Consider the following 24,091-nt stretch of genomic DNA (forward strand, 5'->3'; position numbering starts at 1 on the left):
GATAACTGAGATACTCTTTGCCTTCTCTCTTCTTCCCCCCTTCCCAAAACATTTGATCTGTAGTTGGTGATTCTTGGCTGACAAATGCAAATGGCTGGATGTTGATTCTCTGTACTGCCTGTAAGCCCATTAGAAACCAGAAAGCTGACCAGCAGTTCAAGTGTCAACTTGATAATCCGGAAAACTAACAGCAAAACCTGTTTATCACTCTCTTTGTTCTATATTTACCCAAGGCACATTTTTGAACACAGCTAGCAAGGTGCATAGTTCAGTCACCATTCACGAAAAAAATATTATCTGGGTAATCAAAAACCTTAAAATCCTAAATGTCAAAGTTTTCAATAGAAAGTCTTATACTATCTTAGAGATTTTGACATATTATTTTTAATTATATCCTGGGAATTCCCTACCTCTTTTCAATTCAATGTATTAAGTGATAAATTATTTTTCCTCTCTAGTTGGAGAATGTGCTTTCTCCTAGTAATTAATTGAAACTCATTTATTTATGAGAAATGTATGCAATTGAATGGACAGCTGTAAGTCAGTTAGAATGATCAACATATGAATAACATCACTTAGGAACATGAGCAGAATAAGACAGCTCTTTAAGCCTTCTCATGGCGTGCAATTCTTTTAGAAATTAGGAGACTAGAGATGGAATCCTCTTTTCATGTAAGTATTTCATTGCTGCTTCTGCTTATCACCTTGGACGTATTTCTTTCTCTCAAATAGCAGAGTCACTATGCCTGACTGAGTCAGGACAGCAAAACAGCTGTGAGTACATTAATGAAAAGGTATTTATGGAAATGAAATTCTCAGTAAAAACATGCGTTTATTTTCCAAACATGGCTCATTAATCGGTGGCATTCTTCTAATACAGTGATTTATTATATGTAGCATAATTTAAATTGCTGTAGTCTCAACAAACAGTCAATTAGGACAGTTCAGAGTGAGAATAAATGTGATTCTTGACAAGAGAAAGGATTTTTGATTTTCTGTTTTAAAAAGCCTGATACAAGTGGAAAGACCCCAACCGACCACTGCGTGGTCTGTCTTGTTTACCTTGCCTTTATGTATAACTTATTTTCTGGTTTTATTACTTTTTTTTTCCCTCTGGCTTTCCTTTTTTTGTCCTTGCTTTACAAACTTGCTCCTTCTCATTGTTACATTCTTTTTCTACCCTGTTTCTTTTCCTCCTACAAACAAGACAATAATTATCTTTTTGTGATTTCCTGCATATCCTTACAATGTACCAAACATATAACTCTAAAACAATTGAGCAGATTAAAAAATGACAAGCCATCGCCATGCACATTAACCTATTCACACGGTGGGCTTTTCTCTTTGACACCTTTCCCCAAAAAAAAATTTTAAATACTTGCTTCAATTTTCATTGTATTTCAGATCAGAAGGGATTGTCATATCATTTGCTGCAACAGTCACTCTGGTAAATTTAAATCAAATTAGGTGTTACTGTCTCTAAAATAACTAATAGCAAGCTGTCCCAAGCTTCTTCAATGGCACAATGTGGATCACATACTCTCTACCTGAATAGTCCTCAGGTGATTACAGTAGGAAAATCAGGCCTTTTGCTTTCTGCTAAGTTTATCTGAAAGGCTGCTTAATCCAAAACCACACACGATGGCCAGATTTTAAGTGAATGATCAGACATATCAGGCAAAAATATAAGAAAAAGATTCTCTGATCAGTAGAAGACAATAGTCCCTCTTATCTAACGTTCTTCTTCAGTTTACAGTTATCTGTGAACTTGGAGGAAAAAGTCTTCCTGATGCTACAGGAGATCAACAGAAACCTCCAAATAACAAAATCATGCAGAAGGCTAGTGATCAGCTTAAGGATACAATACTGTATGACCATTTGCACCTCTGTGTGTATATTTTAATCCTGCAAGAGAAACTTAGACAGAAGAGTGTACAAGCAGGTACTGAATACACGAGTTATGGAACACTGGACCTGTGTGCCCCAGTAAGCAAAAGTAAGGAATTTTACAGTCCATTTACAAACAAAAATTTTGTTCAGAATAAAACATTAGCCATACCCATCTAAGTGTCGTTGTTCATCCCATGGCTCCAATGTTATCAGTATCTCTTTTCTTATCAAACTGCCACTTCCCATAGTATAACTTAAGGAAACTGGACCCCACATTACTGCAAACAGCTGTTGTCTCAATTGATAATAATTACTACTTGCAAGAATATAGTCACACAGCTATTTTCCACTGTATTTTCAGTAATCGCAGTTACAGATTATAATTTTTTTTTTGCTTTCATTCCTCACATTGTACTTTCCAATTTGCTAAAATGTTAATAATTCATCCTGCTAGCCTTTCCATGATAAACTGTACATGGTCATGAGTATATCTAGCCCTCCCTAGCAGCTTTTGAACTTGTTCAGCAGCTTCAGCCTCACAAAACAAAAGCAGAGCATCTAGAAGATATTAAGTACTTACACATCACATGAAAGTAAAACTTTGGTAGAGTGCCATAACCAAGCAAATAGTTCAGATATTCAACTGTACTAGATACCAATTAAGTCACATGAGTGATACCAGGAAGTAGACTTCACTATTTTTGATGTTCCCCAAACTAGTTACTTTTACTTCTACTGGCTAAAGTACCTACACTGCCATCCTGTTACTTGACTAAGCATGTAAGTGCAAATCTCATTTAAAAATAGTGACTTATGCTCTTCAGTAAATTACTGTCCCTGGTTAGTTTCATTGCATTACTCTGTCCAAAACACGGTGCCGACTTTTGTTTTGGGAAAAAAAGGGATCCCTCTTTGCATATTCACTTGCAAAGGCACCAATTTGCAAAATTGTTTATTTTTACCTGAAACACTGTATTTATGGTCAGGACTCAAGGCTGGGTTTTGCTTTTCTGTTTCAGGCATTTACTGTTATGCCAAACTGCCTCTTAATCCAGTCTCAATGAGAATCATTGAGTACCAGGAGGCACCCTGAACTCCAGCAAAAAAGAGGCTTATTTTGTCACAGGTGATTATAAGTATTTTTAAAGCCTCAAAAAGCCTTTTGGGGAATTCAAAGTCTGATGTAAAGTACTTCAAACCCTTTCACTACACTGATTGCAAAGGAGCTCCCTGGAAGGCTTGACAAGCTGTTCCACAGATCAGTCACAGGATGGGTCAGGTTGGAAGGGACCACAGTGCCTTATCTGATCCAACCTCCTTGCTCAAGCAGGGTCATCCCAGAGCACATGGCACAGGATTGAAACCAAACGGTTCTGGAATATCTCCAGTGAGGGAGACTCCACAACCTCTCCAGGCAATCTGTTCCAGTGCTAAGTCACCCTCACGGTAAAGAAGTTCTGCCTTGCGTCCAGGTGGAACTTCCTGTGCATCAGTTTCTACCTGTGTCCTCTTGTCCTATTGCTTGGCACCTCCGACAAGAGCCTAGCTCCATTCTCTTGGCACTCCCCACGCCCTCTTTAGATATTTATGCACATTGATGATTTTTCTCACAATTTGGGCATTTAACTGGATGCAGAGGGCGGTTTAAAACACGCGAAGAGATGCTTTGAGTGGAGTCTCCGTAGGAAAGACCATCCCACCCAGCTCATTCAACGCTACCTTCCCACCCTTTTCCACTCTCTCCGGTGGGGACGGCCCCGCCCCCTCGCGGCGCGCGCGCCCGAACCCTCGCGAGAGACCGCAGCCGCCGCTCGCACCCGCGTTTGCCACGTTCAGAGGCGCCGGTGGTGGCGCGGGAGCGCGCAGGGCGCGCGCAGCCGGAGCGCCATCGCCCCGCCCCCTCGCAGGGCCACCGCCAATCGGAGGCAAGCGTCGCCCCGCCTCGCAGGCGCGATTGGCTGTCGGCGGGCGGGGGGGCGGGGCCGGGCCGCTCGGGGCCGCGCTGCTGTGGCCGCAGGGCGCTCGCGCGCCGCGATCGAGTGGCGGCGGCCGCGGGTCCCGACGCGCTCGCGCTCCCGGTCCCGCTCCGCCCCCTGCGCGGCCCGACGGGAGGTGCGATGGCTTCGCGCAAGAGCTCCAGAGCCGCTGGCGGCAGCCCCAGCCCCGGCTCCAAGAGAGGTGAGCGGCGCCGCTGCAGCGGGAGCGAGGCCGTAACTCTGCGGGGAAGGGGCGGGGGCTTCAGCGGCGACCGGAGCCCCGGACGAAGCGCTGGGGTGCTGCGCCTTCTCCCGCCTCCCCCGCCCTCCCTTCCCCTCCCCTTCTCCGGCGCTGCGGGAGCTGGGGAGGGGGACACAGGGGCCGATGGCCGAGTTCTGCTCCTTGCATTCCCGCCGCTCCCTATCCAGGGCGTTCACGTGGAGGGAAGACTCGCGGGGCCTGGGCGGCGGGGACGCCCCTCGGAGGCTCCCCGGAGGGGTTGGGGTGAGCGCCGGGCAGGCCTCAGCATCCATAGGTATCCGTCCCTCAGACCTCTTCCTCCGGGAGGTGGGGGTAGAACCGGGATGCTCTAATTTCAAGTCGCTGTTATTCTTGTGTCCAAACTTGGATGTGGAATATCTCCTCAGGTTGACCTAATTAGCAACGCAGGTCGTTAGATCTAAGTTATTTTATCTGCTGTAGATGAAGCATCTGAGCTGGTGTTTTCTGTAAATACAGAGACAAGGGGAATAATCTCGGGAAAACGCAAGCAGAAGATTTTATGAGGCAGCGATCTCCACACACCCCACCCTGCCAGTAAAGAACCCCTTAATAAATCTGAGTATTCATAAACTGCTGCGTGTGGACAGTTTAAGTAGGGAAAGTAGCATTTCTAAGCATAGCAGAACATGCTTGAAAGAGGAGAAGGTGTATGTACTTCTGGAGTCACTATGCAACCATACATGCCACTCTGGAGAGAGGAAGTGTTCTTATCAGACATTGATGTTTACGTGTTTTAGCTTCTTAGATTTCGAGCTCGTTGTGGACAGAGCTCCAGTAGTGAAATGCAGTGACGATTCAGAAATTATATCTTGTCCCTCTTTGAATATAGCAATAGTAGGGAGAACAGTGTTAATTAAAGGAGGAACCATATAGAATTAGTTTACCTATCACATGATGAATTAGTAGGGAAAGATTTCAAATATACTTAAGCTTCGAAGAGTTTAGAGATGATATTGCAATGTTCATAGAAGAGGTATTGTTTTTATTTTATTTCTAAATCGTTTTTCAATGGCTGACCTATGCTGTAGAGTCTGTATTAATTACACTTTTTGCTTGGACTTGAGGTGTTCTGATTATCACCCGGTGTTAAGCATGCTGAATACAGATATTCAATTATAATGCATTAAAAACATGGATCCCTGATATAATTTTGAATACTGAACATGGTACTGTTAATATTTTAAATATCACTGTAAAGGTTTGTCAACATCGGAAAAGTAAATTTATCAGTAAACTGAATCTCTGAATATAAAAAGTATTCCATATTTTTTTGTTTGCAGTCTGAGTAAAATGTTATCTCTTTGTATTAAAACATATCTTTGATGGGATGAAGCAGTCTTGTTAACATGTTAGGCACTCTCCTAAGATGTAAACTCTTAAATCTGGACAAGTGTTTTGTTAGTTTCAGACACTCCTAGTTAAAATCCTTTGGACAACCATAGCAATTACAGCATGAAGCTGGTGCTGTTGTCACTGCTGCAGCTGCAGAAAGAGGTAAGGGATGATTACTCCTGTGCGAATAAAGGAACAGCTGGAGGAACAGAGTCTTCACAGCAGACAAGGGATGTGAAAATGAGATGAGGAAATAATTTTGCGATGGCGAGACTGTGAAGTCTGAAAACCTCAAGTTTGAGGCAGTTCTTACTTGGTAGAAATATTCACTTTCACAGCAGTTCTTAGGAGAGGATGTGGCTTCTTGCCAAGGCCTTGCTTACAGCTCTGAAACCACTGAGGCTAACAGCTTATCTCAAAATCTGTGCACTCAAGACAATGCCTGCATCTGAATGTAGTAATCTGCTTTTAGGTTTCTGCATCGCAAAATATTTACAGTAGTCTTACAAATAGACTAAGTCCGAAATAGTTCTAGCTGTAGTTTATATAGGTGTCTTCAGATATACTGAAATACCAGCAATGGAATTAAATATTTTTTTAGAAATAGAACTCTACCTTTTACTCTCAGAAGTCATATAAGAGAAACTGTCAAATCAGTCCTAATTAAAAAATATCTTTGTATTTAAGCATTGTACTGCTACTCATGGATTCTTCTTTGCAAATGACATTTACAGAATTATATGACTGTGCCAGTGATTTTATTTATACTGAAGTGAAAACCAGGGAAAAATTTGACAGTTTGGGGATACTTAGAGAGGGAAACGTGTTTGTTATTACCTTTACTGGAAAGTTTGGCTTCTTGTCATTAGTTGACAGAATCCGTTGTCGAGATGTGGCCTCTCTAAATGAAGAATATCAGTTTTAAACAGCTGGATGAAGTAATAGATACTTGCTGCAATATTATCTGAAGCTTAGTTAGATGAGGGACAGTTTTGGTACAGGAACAAATGCGTGTCACCTGGTCATGAATTATCTCCCTCAGATTTCATGAGATGTGAAATTTGGAAATATCACGGGCATTAGCAGGTGCCTGTGGAGAAGTTACAGGAGTGAGAGTGAGGATCAGCAGCCTAACTACTTTTGAAATACAGATGGCTGAAAAAATATGGCTTACTTTGTAAACTATGCTTGCTTGTAGAAGTAAGAGTACTATTAAGACATTTATCATTATGTTGCTGTATGTGTGTCTTTTGTCTTATAGTACATAAGTAAGGACTTGCTTAAACATAATTCTTACTGGTCATATAGTTGTGCAATAATTGTTGTCTGTTTTCTTTACATTTCGAAAGCCAGGTGGGAGAGGAGTTCTCCATTAAGCTAGGGAATATGGAAACCCCACATTTCCAACACAAGGCATCACCTCTATCTACAGACAACTGTATTTCTTATTAAAATAAACGTAATCCTACCTCTGCTAGTTCTGAGGCTGTGTTGACTTCAGTTTCTATAATGATAAATAACTTTACTTTTGCTTTGATAAGTTTTCTTTAATCTCCACATTAATGATTGAGAATCTTCTGACATCCCCTACTTTTCTCTGCAAGATCCAAAAGATGTTTTCACTTTTTGCTGTTTTAACCATGTGGTTTCCTTATATCTGCAAATGTATTGGCAAGCTTTTAACTCCTTTTACTCATTTTTTGGACCCTCTAAGATCTTTTAATGTAATTCTCTGACTAATTTTTGGCTCTTCAGCTTTTTTCAGATTTCTTGAAATGCAATTTTATGCTAACATTACTACTTCTTTATTTAACAGTATCACTTCTAGAAAGAAGTTTTGTTAATTTGCAAGAACTTTCACTTTTTATCTCATCTCTGGGTGAGGCTCTCCATTAGCTTTTTATTTATGATAAGAGCAGAGAAATTTCATCATGTAAACAGGTCACTTTTTTCCTGCTGAAGTTTTTACACTGGCTTTTGGGAACCTTGAACTTCACATCAGTGCTTCCAATGCTTGAAGTGGGATTGCCCGTGCATTCTCTGGTCTCTCAGAGCTACCCAGCTGTGCTGTAGTATAACATCTAATTACACTATTGATTCTGTTTAAATGTGATGCTTCTATCTGTCTAAAAATTCTATCTCTCTAATTTATAACCTGAACTACTGTCCAGTGTGCTTGCTTATGCTCTCGACTTTACAGTTGTATAGTGTATAATCTGATTTCTTGTGTTACAATTCATCCATTATTTCCTTCTTCATGTTAATTGTTATCATTAAGAAGAAGAGGACTAAGGTATTGGAGGTCGTAAGTGAGATGTAAATTTGGGACGCTTTGTGGGGCTTAACAAATGTTTTGACTTGTCAAAGTGTTTGCTGACCAAAGATGACTAAGTCCAAGTGTTTGCTGAACTGAAATGAATTCTTATGAATTCTGTTAGTGTCCTGCTCAGTGCTTTGATTTGATTATTTTAACCCAAGGTTAAAATGTTTTCTTGTAACATTTTTGGTCTTCAGCAGCGTACAGTGGATTGTTAATTCTTAGAGTTGCTATAGTTCTATTGCAGACAAATGAGAAATACTTTGTGTCTCATTGATGGAAACTTTGTATACTCTTTTAGAAAAGCTCCAGTGGTTTCTTCAGCAAGCTTATCTTATTTCCTAGTTTAGTTGCTTACAACTACTTGAAGATCTTGAATTTTTAGCGTTCATGCCAGATTCTATTTTAAACTATTTGAGACAGACTGGTAAAAACACGTCTCTGTATTTAGAACAAAATGGATTTTACCAGGAAAGTTGATTGTGGCTTGCGAGACTAATCCTAGATATCTGAATTTTAATGGCATATGTGTACCTGTTATCTTAAAGCTAACTATAGCTTTCAAAGTATGAGTTGCTCATGTCAGGGACAAAGTACCTAAATAACAACTATGTGTGCATACTTCCTTTCTAAATCTTCAGGAGGCCGTAAACCCCATTAATACAATTCGTAAACCTCTGAAAATGTAGACAGCCATCTCTTTCTGATTCATATGTCTGCCGTGTGTCTTGTTCAGCATGGCCTTTCTGGAAAGCATTCTAATATATTGTAAAATAATCTGCCAAATTAAAAATTGGTAGCAACAGTAAGGATCCAAACATCTGTAATTTGCATGGTATATTGCAGGAGAGCCACCAGTGAAATGACAGGATTTGCTAGTTTCCCTCCTCTCTGCTCCTCTCTTTTTTCTTTTTTTTTTTCCCCTTTTTTAGATGTCCTGTACAAAACTTCAGGCAGAATCTCTTCAAACAAGTCAGTTCTCTTATCCCTGATTAAATGAGTGTGATATAAATAATATTCTTAAAATGATTAACACTGGTATTCCTCTGCATACATGAGCAGATTTGCATTGGAATAGTGAATCCTTGATATAGCTAGTGATTCATTTGTCTAGAACTTGAGTCAGATGAACTCTAGAAAGACAACTTTGTCATCTCTTAGGTTTATCTGAATGAAACTTTCTCTAACACTGTTAGCTATTGGAAGGTACAGTAACTGAGTGCCACGGTCACTATGCAATGAAAAACAATCAATTTGAATGCAGTATATGCTTTTTTGACTTATTTTTCCATCTTTCCTGATGTTTGGATTTCTTTGCTTTTTCTCAAGGATGTATTATTTTGGGTTTTAAGATTGATAGTTCAGTGTAGTATGATTGACATAAATACAAAGAAAGCCTGATACTTTCCTCTCTATCAGTAGTTTTTCTCCTGAAGAATTTTGGAGCACTGGGAAATTCCTCTCCATACTTCCAGAGATGCTGCTACTTGATAAAGACATCAAGGAAAGTTCTCATGTCCCCTTTGGTCCAGCGTGGGCTGAAATCTTGGGCCTGCTCTGTGCTTCCTAATGTATATTACCTGAAAGATGTTATTCATGGTGCTCCAAATGTGGAAGAAACTTGCACTTCACATCTGCAAGGATGTTTGCTTTAACATACTTTTAAAGCATTTTGCTAAGTGTATAAATGGTCCATGAGGTAACCTTTTCAATAGCCTTTTGAGGATAAGGCTTATTTCAAATGTTAAGTGGAGAACCTAAAGTATCTCTAGTATTGGAGAGAGTTTGTTTTCTCAGATTTTGGCAATTCCTTTGAGAATGCACATGAAGTTTCTTGATCGGAGGCCATAGCTAATGTAGATTCAGACCCCAAGGATGTATATTATATTGGGGAATTAAGAATTCCTTTTTTTTTTATATGTAATTCAATGCTATAGGTCTGCAGTCAGCTTCATCTGGTTTGAGATTGCTCTGCAGTCTTCCTCTTTTCAATTCCTCTTCTCTGTACCTGAATTATTGGCTGTGCAGGTGCGAGGTGAATCACACAGGGAACTGATAAGCAGAAAGCTGATTCTCTTTCATTTTTTCCCCTCAGAGTGCCTCAATGCACAGCTTCAGGGAAGGTCATCTGGGGAGAAGGGAAGAGATGACAATGAATGGGTGGGCATCAGGGGAGGGTGAGGTTGAATCCAAAGTTTTACATTTGTTCATGTCATCATGGAGCCATGGTGTGAACATAGAAAGGTGAATGGCTCTGTTAGCTATGCTAATGTAATAGCTGGATATATAAATGCTTCAGTAAAGACAACAAAATTTACTAGCAGTAAGAAGACCTGTGTGTTAAGATTATTTCTAATTACAGGGTGCATAAAGAGGTGAGATTTCAATATTGCTGTCTTTTTAAACTGAAAACCCCGTAACTGATCACCTGATCAGAGAGGAAGTGTTCATTTTCAACTGGAATCACTTTGAAACATGTAGTAAGAGTTTCTATGCTAATTCTTATGTTGAATTCTTCATTGTAGAGAACTTGAGCAATGAAGTTCTGATTTACCTCAAGTGGTTCTTTCCTGATGAAGATCACAATCTGGTAATCTGTGTGACAGCCTGCAGCAATCTTTTTCCTAACCGCATCTACAAGCTAGCTCTTTGCATGGGAAAGTTTTGAGCTATGCTTTGAAGTGGAAATCATAATATTATGTATCTTTAAACATACTGGAAATTAAGTGTGCAGATGCATAAATACTGAGTTTGAACATCCTGTAGTATGTGTGGTTCAGCTTTGTTAGAACTTAAACAAATTTTGGTTTACTTCATATGAAGTTGCACTACAATTATGCACGTACTTAACCTGGTGTAACAAATGCTACCAAGTTGTTTGAAGACTTTCTTTACAAAGCATTTAATACCTAGGGGGGTTGTAACTATTCAGTAGTGGTTTTCTGGTTGTGCAATTTTATTTCCTGAGGTTGTTTGATAATCAACAATTTATTACTAATGCAACATATCTCACTTTCTCACTCCTCACAGTAGTATTTTTTCAATTTTTTAAATTTTCTTTAGTATTCTTAAAGTTCATATAGCAGTGTGTAACTGTAGTGCTATTTCTTTCCATACTAGCTAGAGTACACATAGTAGCTAGAAGACACAGATGTATCTTTTGAAACCAAAAAGTTGTGAAAACAGCAGTTCTTCTGCAACTGAGACCTCTTAACAACATATTTTAATAACTACTTATACAACTGAGGTATGAGACACCTAAAAGCTCTTCTGTACTCTGTAAGAGTTGCAGTTGCATAGTACCCGTATGGACTAAGACCTAATTAAATTGGCTTAGTATCAGACTTGAAACTTCAATAAGTTTTAGGCATTTTAAACATTTAAAATGTTCTTTTTTTTCCATAAGCAGAAACCTGGGAAAAGCGGAGTTGTAGATACTTGCATGGCAACAAGACTTTTTCTATTTGAACTGCCTCAAACTATGAGAAAAATTGAAAGAACTGAAATGACATAATCTGTTTTCTTTATTTTGTGGCTTAATTAGGACTTGTTGCTAAAACAAATTGATGTGACCCACTTTACAGGATAGGAAAATGGAACAAGGAAAAAATACCCTTACATTAATGCCAGAGTGCTATAGAGAGAGATGAGGATTTTCAACCTTATGTAATAGCATCTTTTTTAAAGGTCACCACCAGCAAAATTTGCATGTTCCAGGCCCAAGTATTTCTTGTATTTCCTCTCCACATCTACCTTCCCTGAACTCTGCTCTGTCCTAAATACAACCAAATATTTAATTAACCTAGTAATTATGTAGGACTGTTGGCTACCTTAAATCATTCAGATGCAAGATAGGTAGATTGTATAATTTTAGATTGAGACCCCTGGTGGCCTAGTGGTTAGCGTGCAGGACTTTCACTGCTGCGACCACTGGTTCAAATCCCGGTCTCCTGGCCTGATGGAGGTCGTTAGCCCTGTGTGGCCATCCATCTATGAGAAGGACACTCTAAACAAACCTACGTCCTGAGGACCTCACTGCCATTGTCCAAGCTTGCTTGGCCCCGGCAGATGAACCTTAGGATTAAAGGGTGGGCTCAGTTCAGCGCAGGCTGTGTCTCACCTAAAAAATCCATTGCGCAGGCTGGAAAGGTAAAAGACCTTTCCCCAAATCTTCGTTCGCGAAGATGGGCCATTATATAATTTTAGATCTTATTTCCAAATGTTCTGTGGAAGAGAGCTGGTTAATCACAATAGCAGCTAATAAAAATCTTTAAGTCATCTGTACAGTTAAAATCAGTATTAATTTTGCCTACTCATTGGTATTACAGCTGATACAAAGATGTTATTCCTATAGCAGGAGGCAAAATAAAATTTCTTTTTGAGCATGTAGTCTTAACTTTGAGCCTCTTGGCTTGATGTGTAAGTCAAGTAAGTTTATAAGATGCAAGTTCTACATTCAGTTTTGGACTTTAATTCTATTTTGTGCTTGTATACATGTAAAAACAAAACTAGAGAAAAATGTCTTAAGTGTTTGGGAAAAATATAAGAATGTAGGGAGGTACTTTTCCATGCAAATCTATTTCGATTAGGTAAATATATAACAAAATATTTTTGTTGTCTTCACAGGACTTCTGGTTTGTTTTTTTTCCTGAAGTGCTAACTCTCTAAGCCTGTTATTGTACTATCTTTAAGTTTGTGGAGAAAAGGTTAGAAAAAAGAGTAATCCAAAATATTCAGATAGTGATAGATGCATTAAATACTACTTTAAGCATATTTCTGTTGATAGTCAATATTCATTATAAAACTGTTTCAAGTTGTAAGCGGTGTCATTAGTCATTTAAGCTGTGTGCACATCTGTGCATCTGTATGTTTTTTCCTTGAAGAATCCTACTTGAAGAACTACCCAAAAATATTCATCTGAATATCCAAAAATTAAAAGAAAAAGCCAAAACATGGCTTGGACAAAATTTGACTAAGTTAGCAGGTGCAGATTCAGGATGTTCTCTTATGAATATATATCTCTGTATTAATTTTTTCTCCTCTGACTTCAGCAGTTATGCTTAGATAAATAAGACTCTAGAAGAAAGTTGTTAACAGCAGCAGCTCTTAAGGGGACAAACAGCTGGTCTCTCCAAACTTCACTGAAAAGTGTGGAACTAGCACTGCAAGTAGAGCCCACTTGTGCTGTATCTAGATCAAGTGCCTTTGACAAGTCTTATGAAACTGTGCAAACTCCTAGGACAGAATTTGTCATTAGGTTTCTCTTTGTCTTTTCTTTGTGACTGTTTTTATCTTAGAGAGGAAACCCTAGGTTTTTAAAAACAAAACAAAACAATAAAACCCAACAACCCTGAAGCTAGTCATTATTGTGATGTTTCTTTTATGAGTAGATTTCTTGTGAATAAATTTTATTATTTTTGTTGTGTATGTATGTCTTAGAAGAACTGCGTAAATGGAAAGCAATCAGGATTTTGTTTATAGCCAGAAAAATGTAACTACTGAAGAATAATAAATAAGTAAAAAAACCCACCCTGGGAATGATGATTGACATCAGTCAGCCAGATGATAATCTTATTCTTGTTTTGGATTTTTTTTCTGAAGAATAATTAATTCTAACTTAGTAACAAATCACCTTAGCTTGCAACTGAAAAACTCCTCTAAATATTGTGGTACTTCCTATGAGTCAGAAAGGTATATCTAGGCTTAAAAGCACTTTGAAATAGCAGCTTATATTCAGAAATGGGCTTTTTGACCATCTCCAGTATTGACCATCTCTTTATAAACTGAATATAAGAAAGGGAAAAGCCTATATGTGTCTATTTTACTTGAAGCATAATAAGATCACAGACCTAGTTCTGTGTAAACAGGTGTTATGGTTACAAGAAGGACTTTAAAGAGTGGTTTCTTAGTTCTGTGCAATACTTTGGTAACTGGAGCTCTCACCCAGGACAGAGGAGGAAAAAATATTTAACTCCATTTTCTCGAGGAAGAATAAGTTTGGTTGATTTCCAGAGTTGCAGCTGCTGTTTATAGGATATACTTGAATAGAAGTGAGAGTGTGTATTTTAGATTCTTGTTGTTGAAACTGTTCCAATTCAATGTGAAACAAAAGTTCAGCCTGCTGAGAGTGAATGTGAGGATAGGTTGAGTATATCTGGAGTTGCCTTTCTTACTTAGAAAGGAGGGAGAAAACTGGGTTTTAATCTCTGTTCTGCAGAGCTCCTCTCTTACAAATTACTGTTGTGGCCAGTTAAGATTTGTGCACAAATAAATAGTTTCATCTTGAGGGACTAAAATGGCTTTGTTCTTATACCTTTGGGTATACTTAAAAATGTATTTTAGACCTCTGAAATTCAAACACTGTTCTCTAGAGGAGAGAACTGAATCTCTGGTCTTTCACATCCTGATTAAATGTGGAATTCGAGGAGATGGTTCAATGGAATCCCTTAATCTCTTGAAGGGAGGGGCTTCCTTTCACTAGGGAAGTTCAGCAGGGTGCTTGTGATCCTACAGTTCTTCTACATATTTTGTGATGTATCCTTTATTTTCCGTTTATTTTTTTCCACCTCCAGATGGCCACCCTCAGCATCTCCATGATCAGCCTGCTTTGTTGTCTAATCCTGAGTGTATGACTTTGCTCTTGTTTTTGGTGTTTATGCTCGATTGTATAGTAGGACATTTTACTGTGAGAAATCTTGTAGGGATTAAAAATTAAGGACCTTAGAGATTTATGTGTGGATTGATTATATGTCGAATAAGGAAAAGTTCCTCAAATACTGATGTAAAAATCTGTGAAGTGGGAGCAGGAGAGCCCAAATTGCATTTCACTTGGTTAATTTTTATTTCAAATTTCTTTTGGTCTTTGTGTTTTCTTTGAACATAGTGCTCTTTCTGTTCCATCCATTTCCCTGTTCCTAATGAGTAAGTTTCTGATTTAGGTTATTGAAGTCCTTTAATAATATGCACAGGTATCTTTATAACCATGTAGACTAGGATATATAAAGTTCAGACAGAGATCTAGTTTTTAATGCAAATAATAATCATTTAAAAAGCCACTCTTTCCTCCTATAATTTCCATTGAAGTTGCAGTGCTGAAGAAAATTTCTTAGAAACTAAAAGGAAGAATCAATTTTCTATCACAAAGAATTTATATAGAATTTATTAAAAGTAAATATTTAGCTTAAACTTTTGATCTTATCTCTAAAGACCCTGCTGCCATGATTGTAAAACAACAAAAATTTCTGAGTATGGATATTTGTGAAAATTTAAGGTTGGAATATTTCATGAATGATACCATAAGTATTTCAGTAATCTGTGTTCCATCTGTAAACACAGAGAAAACACTCTCTTAAAAAAATGAAATAGAGTTTGTAAAAGCACAGATTTGTCCATCGAAAGTGTATTATTCTACCCTTGGCATAGAGTAACACTGAATGAAAATTGAAGAGGAAAACGTTTTACCTCAGGATAGTAGAGCAGTTATTATGGTGTGGGAACTTCTCAGAATGGAACAGTTCAACACAAGTGCTTATCAAGTCTAGATTTTAAGATTAATATCACAAAAAGGGTGTGTGTCTGTATACACATATATGATCTCACAGTAGTCAGGGGGGAAAGCTTGTATTTTAATAGAAAAGGGGAAAATAGTCTTTTTAATATATTTCTAATTTCTAGCAACTGCCTGCTTGTGTGCACCGTTCTCTTCAGGAGATAATCCATAAGTGCTTCCATATTACTTCTTAATGCATCTTTGTGGGAAATAATTATACAAATTACAAAAGCTTTGAATGGATGCTTTGAAGCCTGACTGTTTGTGTTTGTAATTGACTCTTTTTCCTCTAAATTTCTTTGCTTGCACTTTAATTGTGGTCTAGAGGTGGAACTAATGCTGCTAGTCTTGATCGTAAATTATGCTTTTGTAAAATTACCTAAAATATGTGGACTGCATAATTGTAGCAAAACTAACTTGAAAACAGTTTTAAAATTTGGAATAGTTATACAAATGAGGAGAAGAATAATAATTTTGAGTGTTAGTGAAGCAATTTGAATTGCTTCAAAAAGAGCCAGCAAACAGTCACAGCATTTGAACACAGCAGAACAAGACCTTGTAAGAAGTTTTGACTGTTGACTTAGCTATCCCAATCTCAAATTGTATTGTAAATAGATATAAATTAAATTTAACCTTTGTCTTTCATAAAATGAATGAAAATTATATTATTTGGTATTTTGAACTATAACATTCCAGGAGATACACATATAACCTGTATTTTTCAAGGTGTGTGTTAATGTATGTTGTTCATGGGATATATAATCAGTTGTGTGATTCCTTGGTTTGGATGGTAAGATTGACGGGGAGATAGATAACAGGTTAGCAAAGGCATATAGTGCTTTTGGAAAGCTTCATAAAAGAGTCTGGCAAAATAAACACTTGAAGAAAAGTACCAAGATCAGTGTTTACAGAGCCATAGTGCTGTCTACTCTTTTATATGGCTCCGAATCATGGGTCATCTACCGCCACCACCTGTGACTCCTAGAATGCTTCCATCAACGCTGTCTCTGCACAATCCTAAACATCCACTGGTCAGACTATGTGACCAATACATCTGTTCTCGAACAGGCAGCAATCACAAGTATTGAGGCCATGTTGCTGAGAACACAGCTGCGCTGGGCTGGGCACGTCTCTAGGATGAAGGACCACCGCCTCCCCAAGATCCTGCTTTACGGTGAACTTGCCACTGGCTGCCGCAAGAGAGGAGCCCCAAAGAAAAGATACAAGGACTCCCTGAAGCAACATCTCAGCCTTGGCCATATTGATCACCATAACTGGTCTACTCTGGCCTCCAATCGGGAGGCCTGGAGACAAACCATTTATAACCCTGCTGATGCTTTTGAGAAGGCACGCAGGATCACCCTTGAGGAGAAAAGACAACGCAGAAAGAATCGAGCCTTACAGAATATACCACCTAAGGAGTCTTTCTGCTGTGTCTTTTGCAACCGGACATGCCTTTCTCGTATTGGCCTTTTTAGCCACCAACGCGCTTGCAAGAAACGTGGGTAGAGCCCTTCCCAAATCTTCGTTCGCGAAGCCTAGCCATGATGATTCCTTGGTCCATCTTTCTCTTGGCCATTTTCCTTTTGATGAGTTTGAAGAGTTTTCCCATTTTAGCTGTAGCCTCCGCTTTCAGAAAGATGTTTGTCACTTCTTGGGAAGACATATTCTTGCAATCAGTTGATTTTTAAAGGGCACAAGATTAAAGCTGTGGGTACTTGGTTAAATGTCAACATACATGTCTTAGTTCAGATTTGGAGTGTACATTGGGAATCAATTTCTTGACTGTGTCCACTTGCTTGTATGCAATGTGCTGTTGTACCTGGATGGAATGTGCTCACTTAGGTCTGAGTGAAATGAAGCAAAAACTTATGCATTTATGGGCATTCAGCCAGGTAAGTTCTACTTCAGGCCAATCCCCCCATGTATTATATGGACTTGAGGTTCTCAGCATCAGTTGAGTGCTTTATGAATCCACTTGTACTAAGATCTGGAGTCTGCAAATGCAGGTGCAGCTGAAGTGAAGTTGCAACAAATTGCATAATCTGATGCCTGTCAAAACACTGTATGATTTACATGCAATAGACTACATATCATTGCATGTAAAATTATTTTCCTTAATAAGCTGTTGATTTCTCCATATGTTTGGTAACTTCTACTCTTCAAGTTTTCTTTCTGTTTTGCTCTGAATTGCTTATGCATCAGGTAAGTCACAGAAATGTACTAGTCAGGATGTCTTTCTTAAAGCATTTGGTCTGTTTAATGTGTTCAAGTGGCTTTAAAGGTAATTAACAGATACATTAGTTATAGAATCAACTGCCTGTAGTTGCTTTTCATCCATTTGAAAAGTGTTAAACTGGTGCTTTTTCTCACTTTTTTTCCCCTTGAGCTATTGGGAGTTGCATTTGGCAATTAGTTGCTGAATGTTGAAACCACAGGAGGTGTATGTTGTTTTTCAAAGTAGCTGTAACATTCTTCTGTTCACTCGATCTACCTTATGGCTGTGTTATTCAAAGAAGCTTGGGGGAAGAAGGACAGAGTGCGAGATTGTGAAGTTTTTATTAGGGTTGCTGTGAATGAGAAATGAGTTCATTTCTGACTTCCACCCAAAATGAATAAGCAATAGAAATTTTGCTTCATGGCTTGTGGTATATTGCACGCTAGGAAAACGACATTTCCTTTGGCAAAACTATCAGTAACCTTTCTTTGGGTCTACTAGAAGCACATACGATGTGCACCAGGAAACAGTTCGGATCCAAACATTTTTTGACAAGAATGTGTGCGGTTGGTTTCAAGTAATTCTTTCAACGACTCAAAATTAAGTTATAGAAGTTAGTTGTCTCTTTTTTCTTAAAGTAGTTAGCAAGTTCCAAATGAGCAGTCTCTACTCAGGAAGCCTGGTAGAGGAGTGCCAACATGGAGAAAGTTTCTTGGATGAGGGCCAACTTGACAAATGCAAGCAGGCAAGCTTTGTGTCCGGACTTGTGTTTCAGCTTATGCGCATGGATTTAATGTCGTTAGAGCTCAGGAACCGTGGCATGCTTTGCAGCAAAAATACTACAGTACAATGTGCTCGGTTTCATGTGCTCGGTTTCATTTGCTCTTGTTTTTATGTTGGAGGATTAAGGGGAGGGGAAAGGATCAACTACCCAGGATGCTCTGTTTGGAGGAGTAAGTGAATTTGATTGTCGTCAGACCTAGATTGCCATATGAGTTCTGAAAAGCGTTTGGCTCCTCAGGATAACTGCTCTAAAAATAGATTTGGAGGAGAGGTTTCTCTTGGGTCCAGTTTCGGGTTCCAGCTGAGCTGGCTTTAGGGAACTTGTTTGCTCCTGTTGCAAGGCTGGAGTGAGGATAAATCGTTTCTTATTCTGCCTTCAAGATTAATTTTTGGAGATACACACTCGCTCTGTCTGTGGAAATCGAGCACTAATGTTATGGCTGACGACACAGGTATAATCCTAACCTTTTTTGTGAGCAAATGGAAAATGTCTACTTGCATATACTGGTTATGTCTGATTTTGTAATCGGCAAAGTAACCGGCTTACTGTCATTTGTTGGTGTTTGCTTGTCAGTTTGCCGTTCTAGTCTGCGTTACAGTCTGCATCTGTTCTCTTTGATTATATGTTCTCTGGACTAGGGGTATTTCATGAGTTTAAGACAGGTGGTTGATTGTAACATTTTTTGCTTGAGTAGAGCATATGTTAACATAAGAGACATTGTTTTGTCTTCAAATATCTGACTTCAAAGTTATTTTTGGAGTATGTAAAATTGCTAGGTGTCGTGAAGGTAAGCTAAAGAAAAAGGGGTTTCATACATTTTTGTCTAGGAGTGACTTGATGAGGGAGTGGATGAGGTACAGGATTGTATAGATTTGCCGTTGAGGAATGGAGCGCGTTTTAAGACTTCTGATGTCTGCATAAAGACATCTGGTGGTGTAAGCACAGGCTTACCAGATATGGCAAGTGACCTACTTTTGACATAGCTGGCAGCATGTGGAGGGAAAGGGCTGGAGTTGAGAATTAACTGTTTGGAATGAGCTCTGAGCAAGCTTCAGTGCACGCAGTGTTTTGTTGTGACCCTGTATGTAGCATTATTTGTGCGGGCCATAGGTACATTCTATGTTACGTAACTTCCATTTATATAAAAGTGTTGCGTGATCATGCTGCCATGGTTGAGTTGTTTTTCAAGAGTTTTGAAAATAATTTTGCTCTAAGGTAGGAAGCCACAGCATAAAAATGTACCTTTGTGACTGTTGTGAATTATATTTTTATAGCAGAATCTGTTTTTGAGGAATTAGCATGAAATAGTCTTTTATACTGAAAAAAATATGAACAACTATGCTCAGTTACTTAAATAAGTTGTCTTTTCTTTCATTTTCCTGTTCTTCTAACAAGTAAAGCTTCTTCCCTCAGAGGCAACTAGCAGTAAACAGTAGAAAACAGTGAGGTAAATGAGTGTGAAATGCAGTAAGATCCTCTTTCCTATTTGCTATAGAGCAAAGTTGTAACATGGAATCCTTTAAAATGCTTTTAGCCTTGGGGTTTAATTTTAAATACATGTGACACTTTCATTGACTGCCTTGGAACACAGGTGTAATGAAGCCCTGCTGTTACATACTATAACTGTTTATTTCTGAATATTAACATTTCCAGCTCAAGAGTACTTCAAGTAAATTCATATACAGTTGAGCATATTTCTGAATGTACTGGTACACAGTGCTTGTCTTTCCCTCTATTTCCAGGCTACCTGTGCATTTCCCACAAGAGAGATGTTAAAATGAGCTGAGTATATGGACATTGCATATATTTAATTAGGGGACTCTGCAGTAGCAAGCGATACATGCCTGAGTTGTTTCAATTTCTCTCTGAATATTATTGGACATTTGTGTTTAATGTAGAAAAGAAACGAAATTTGATCTTTGAAGGGAGTAGTCTCAATAAAAGAATTTTTTCCTTCAATAAAATATTGAGCTGAGTAAGAGTTGACGTGGGTCAGTGGAGATTTTATTGGTCTGAACCCGGTATATGGCACAATGAATATAATAAAAGGGAAGTTTATTACAGCTGTAGACCTGATGGCAAGCAGGGTCTGAAAGTACTTATATGTAGTATCTGTTACAGAAATAAGTCAGTTACCAATCTCTCATTACTTATCTTTCAGAGTTACTCCATTTTATTGTAAAAAGCAGTTGCATTGATATTTAGCTGTTGAGAGTATTTTTTGTCTTTTTCTATGATCAGTGCTGATAAATGCATCAAACGTTACTTGCAATTAGTATGATAAAGTTAACTCCTTATTGTATTATCACAATATTCATGACAAAGTTCCTCGAGTCCTTCAAAATATATAAGAAATAATTTTGCTTGCATGACTGGAAGTGCATGTGGCTGAACTGGCAAAAGTTGGTTCTTAGAACAGAATGAAATAGAATAGACTGATGGACATAGAACTGCAGCGAAGTGCCAGCTTTGTAGCAGGAATATCAGGAGGCATTAGAGCAGACCTTGAGCTTTGAAGAAAGGCCACAGGCACCTTTTTGGTTACCTATTTATTTACTATATGTATCCCTCTTTTGCCAAAATGATCCTAAAAACACAGACCAAGCAATTTATATCATTGCTAGTGGCGAAGCCCATTTGAAACCTGCTACACACATCTAGGTCAAGGTCTGTCTTTTTCTAGTGGTTTGTTTATAACTTTTGGTTTTTTTAATATACGTTTACTTTCCATATGCTCAGTTATTAATGAAATGGTGATTTGCGTTATGTTTCTGTGTCATCCTTTTACTTGTATGTTCCATGGGACTGGAAGTCTAAAGTTTATTTAGCATGGAGTGAATCTCTGTTTGATTCTAAGCTATAGGGAAGATGTTTTTGGTTGGTTAAGTGTCTATCTGAGCTTGGAGGCTTACTCTTAATATGGTTCAGATTTTTGAGCTTTCTTAGGCTGTTTGAATTGTCACGTTGGTTCTTTGAGCTATTTCAAGTACTATTGAAACTTGATTCAGGAGAAACAGTTCTCTTGCGAAGCTTTTCTGCTGGCCATAGTGTCCTCTGGTGGCAGCCTGGGAACTGCGTGCACAAATGCAAAGCATCTCAAAAATGTTAAGCTCTGTGTAAATACACAAGGAAGGGGGGAGGGAGAGCAAGGCGGGATTTCTGGCCAAGTTGTAAGACAAATTAGATGGGGCATTTGGTGTTCGGTTGCTTGTGAGGCTTTTGGTTAGATAATCATCAAGCTTCCCACGGTAATTCCCAGTGATATGAAAAGCAAATAATGGTGGTAAAGTCTAAAAATAAAAACTGAACAAAACCCAAACAAACCCCACCACAACAACATAAACCACTAAAAAACTGTTGCTCAAATGTCTTGCATTCTGTATAGTCATAATAAACAAGTTTTATAATTATATCCTCAATAATAATTTTTTAACTCTTACACAAATCCATTTTTCCCACTTGTTTGTCTTATTTTAACAGAGACTAAGCATGGAGGAAACAAGAATGGAAAGAAAGAAGGCCTCTCTGGAAGCTCATTTTTCACCTGGTTTATGGTAATTGCTTTGCTGGGAGTTTGGACATCAGTAGCAGTTGTCTGGTTTGAACTTGTAGATTATGAAGAAGTTCTAGGTAAGAATTTTAAATCTTAAGATTCTTCTAATAATATTATGATTTTCATTAAATCAAGGCCATATTAAATGTTTAGATAGATGATTTGACTACTGCAGTGTTTGCAAATGATCTACATGATAAGAATAAGCAAGGTATTTCAAAAACTATGTTTTAATGCTGAACGCTGTTATGATGTTAAAACAGGACTCTCATAAGATTGAAAAGGCATCATCCTTCATGATCTCTTTGTAACATGTATACTGTAGTTCATTTGAGAGGTGACCTAAATATGCATTGTTTGAATATAAGCTCTCAGAAACTTGGAGCAGTGGTTGAAAGTGGGCAGCTAATGACATTCCTCCTCTGAGGGATTGTGATGCCTGTAGGGTCAGAATAACGAATCAGTTATCCTCTCATGAGTGAGCTGTTCACTGACCTCAGTTTTAAGCTTATAATGGTGATAATGGTGTCTTAATATGACAATTTTAAGACAGTACTGATAATATAATATTTAAGGGTGCAAATTGGTGTCTCCAATTTCAAGATGTATATCTGTTGTACTTGATGTTGTAGGATTTAACGTGCACTTTTGCAACTGGTGGTTTTACAAAATTAAGAAATTTGAAGGAACATGTTTTTTTTGATCTGGACCAATTTTTTAAGAGAAGCTTCTGGTTTCCAACTTAATTGGGTCTAGTGATGCAAATAATGGTTTTCATATTTTTACCACGCATGCAGCCAAAGCAAAGGATTTCCGTTATAACTTGTCAGAGGTCCTACAAGGTAGGATATTGGAGAAATAAGCTTGCTTTACAGTCCCTTGGCTGAAAGTTTTATTTTGTTATGTTTTTAATTTTTTTGAGAATTACTATTCTTCTGTTGTGACATGAAACTCAGTCATTTCTCATCTGTCTCATTCTTCATGATTTTGAAGATGATATTATTCTTATTTCTAGAAAATTATGTTTTTGTACCAGTCTACTGATAAAGATACTTTCTAGTGGATTGCTTCCATACAATGCTGATGGATGTATTTTTGACTATTCTAGACCCAAGTCTGAATTTTTTCTTCCACGAAACTGTTTTCTAAGTACCATATTAAGAACCATATTTCATTTATTTTGTTAGCAATAAAATTCTGTCTCCATTTAGAGAATGACAAGTGTAATATATTGTCAAACTACAAGGACACAGAGTTCTTCTGAAAACTGTGCAGAGTTTTAATCCTGTTAGAAGTTATGTCTGAATTTTATCAAACCTATAATTAGATACATCTCTACTCACTTGATGATCCCAGGACACTTGAGATCCTGGATACCACAATTCTGTGCTGAAAATTCTCTTTTAGTAGAAACTGAGTTCTCCTTTTGCATATACCTAGGACTGGTAGAGCTACAGTTTCAAAAATAAAAGTGAAAAATCTGATTTATTAGTCATGTCTGAAAAAACAAACAACTTTTTTTGTCTACATGGAAGGTTAGACAATTGTTGATAAAGTTTATGAATGTTTTCCTTTGTCTGGAAGGTGGACTGCTTACTTTATAATAACTTGGCACTAAAAATTTTGTACTTATATATATGTATCTCTTTTCTGAGAATTTAGAATTTCAGGAAGCATGTAATCAGAAAACAAATGCTGATTATTTGATTGATTTTTGTTTTATTATTTATTTTCCCTCAAACATGTTGAACATTCCTTATGAGCCTAAATTTTATTCTAAGCAAAGCATGTTCATGTCAAGTACGTAATTACAGAACGTTTAGAAAAAAACCAAACTTGTGTTCAGTCTCAAATCTAGGAGATACAGAAAGGAACTTGAAATATTTGTAGTATTTTCCAGGAAATTTAAAATGTGGTTACGAGTTCACATAAATTGTTAAAAAACATATGGTAACATATGGTAACATATGGTAAAAATCTAGCATTAGTCACTGCACGTTGACAACACTGTGTTGTAAACAAATGGCTGAATTGTCTTTTCTTCCTCTCTTTGCACTCCTAGGCAAGCTTGGGATATATGATGCTGATGGAGATGGAGATTTTGATGTGGAAGATGCTAAAGTATTGCTAGGCAAGTACAAATACGGATGGAATAATCTATATAATTCAGTTGACATGTTCAAGCTTGG

The 24,091-nt window shown here is 38.0% G+C and overlaps 1 protein-coding gene across 14 annotated transcripts in view; it reads left to right on the forward strand.

Moving 5' to 3' along the window:
* The first annotated feature begins 3,919 nt into the window (after positions 1–3,919).
* Positions 3,920–24,091, forward strand: part of ASPH (aspartate beta-hydroxylase) — a 114,421-nt gene continuing 94,249 nt past the window's right edge. For 10 of the 14 annotated variants that reach the window (XM_027706073.1, XM_027706153.1, XM_027706239.1 and 7 more), the window contains exons 1-3: positions 3,920–4,068; positions 21,830–21,979; positions 23,965–24,033. In XM_027706073.1, the coding sequence (XP_027561874.1) occupies positions 4,008–4,068; positions 21,830–21,979; positions 23,965–24,033 (280 nt within the window). In that variant the 5' untranslated portion in view covers positions 3,920–4,007. Of the gene's footprint in view, positions 4,069–10,323; positions 10,389–10,937; positions 11,046–18,532; positions 18,801–19,434; positions 19,565–21,829; positions 21,980–23,964; positions 24,034–24,091 lie in introns of those variants that run through there. The other 4 variants (XM_027706766.1, XM_027706815.1, XM_027706325.1 and 1 more) reach the window with 4 other exon arrangements.

This window comes from Neopelma chrysocephalum, unplaced genomic scaffold, assembly GCF_003984885.1.
Source record: "Neopelma chrysocephalum unplaced genomic scaffold, ASM398488v2 Primary Assembly neopelma1_22, whole genome shotgun sequence".
Classification (NCBI taxonomy): Eukaryota; Metazoa; Chordata; class Aves; order Passeriformes; family Pipridae; genus Neopelma; species Neopelma chrysocephalum.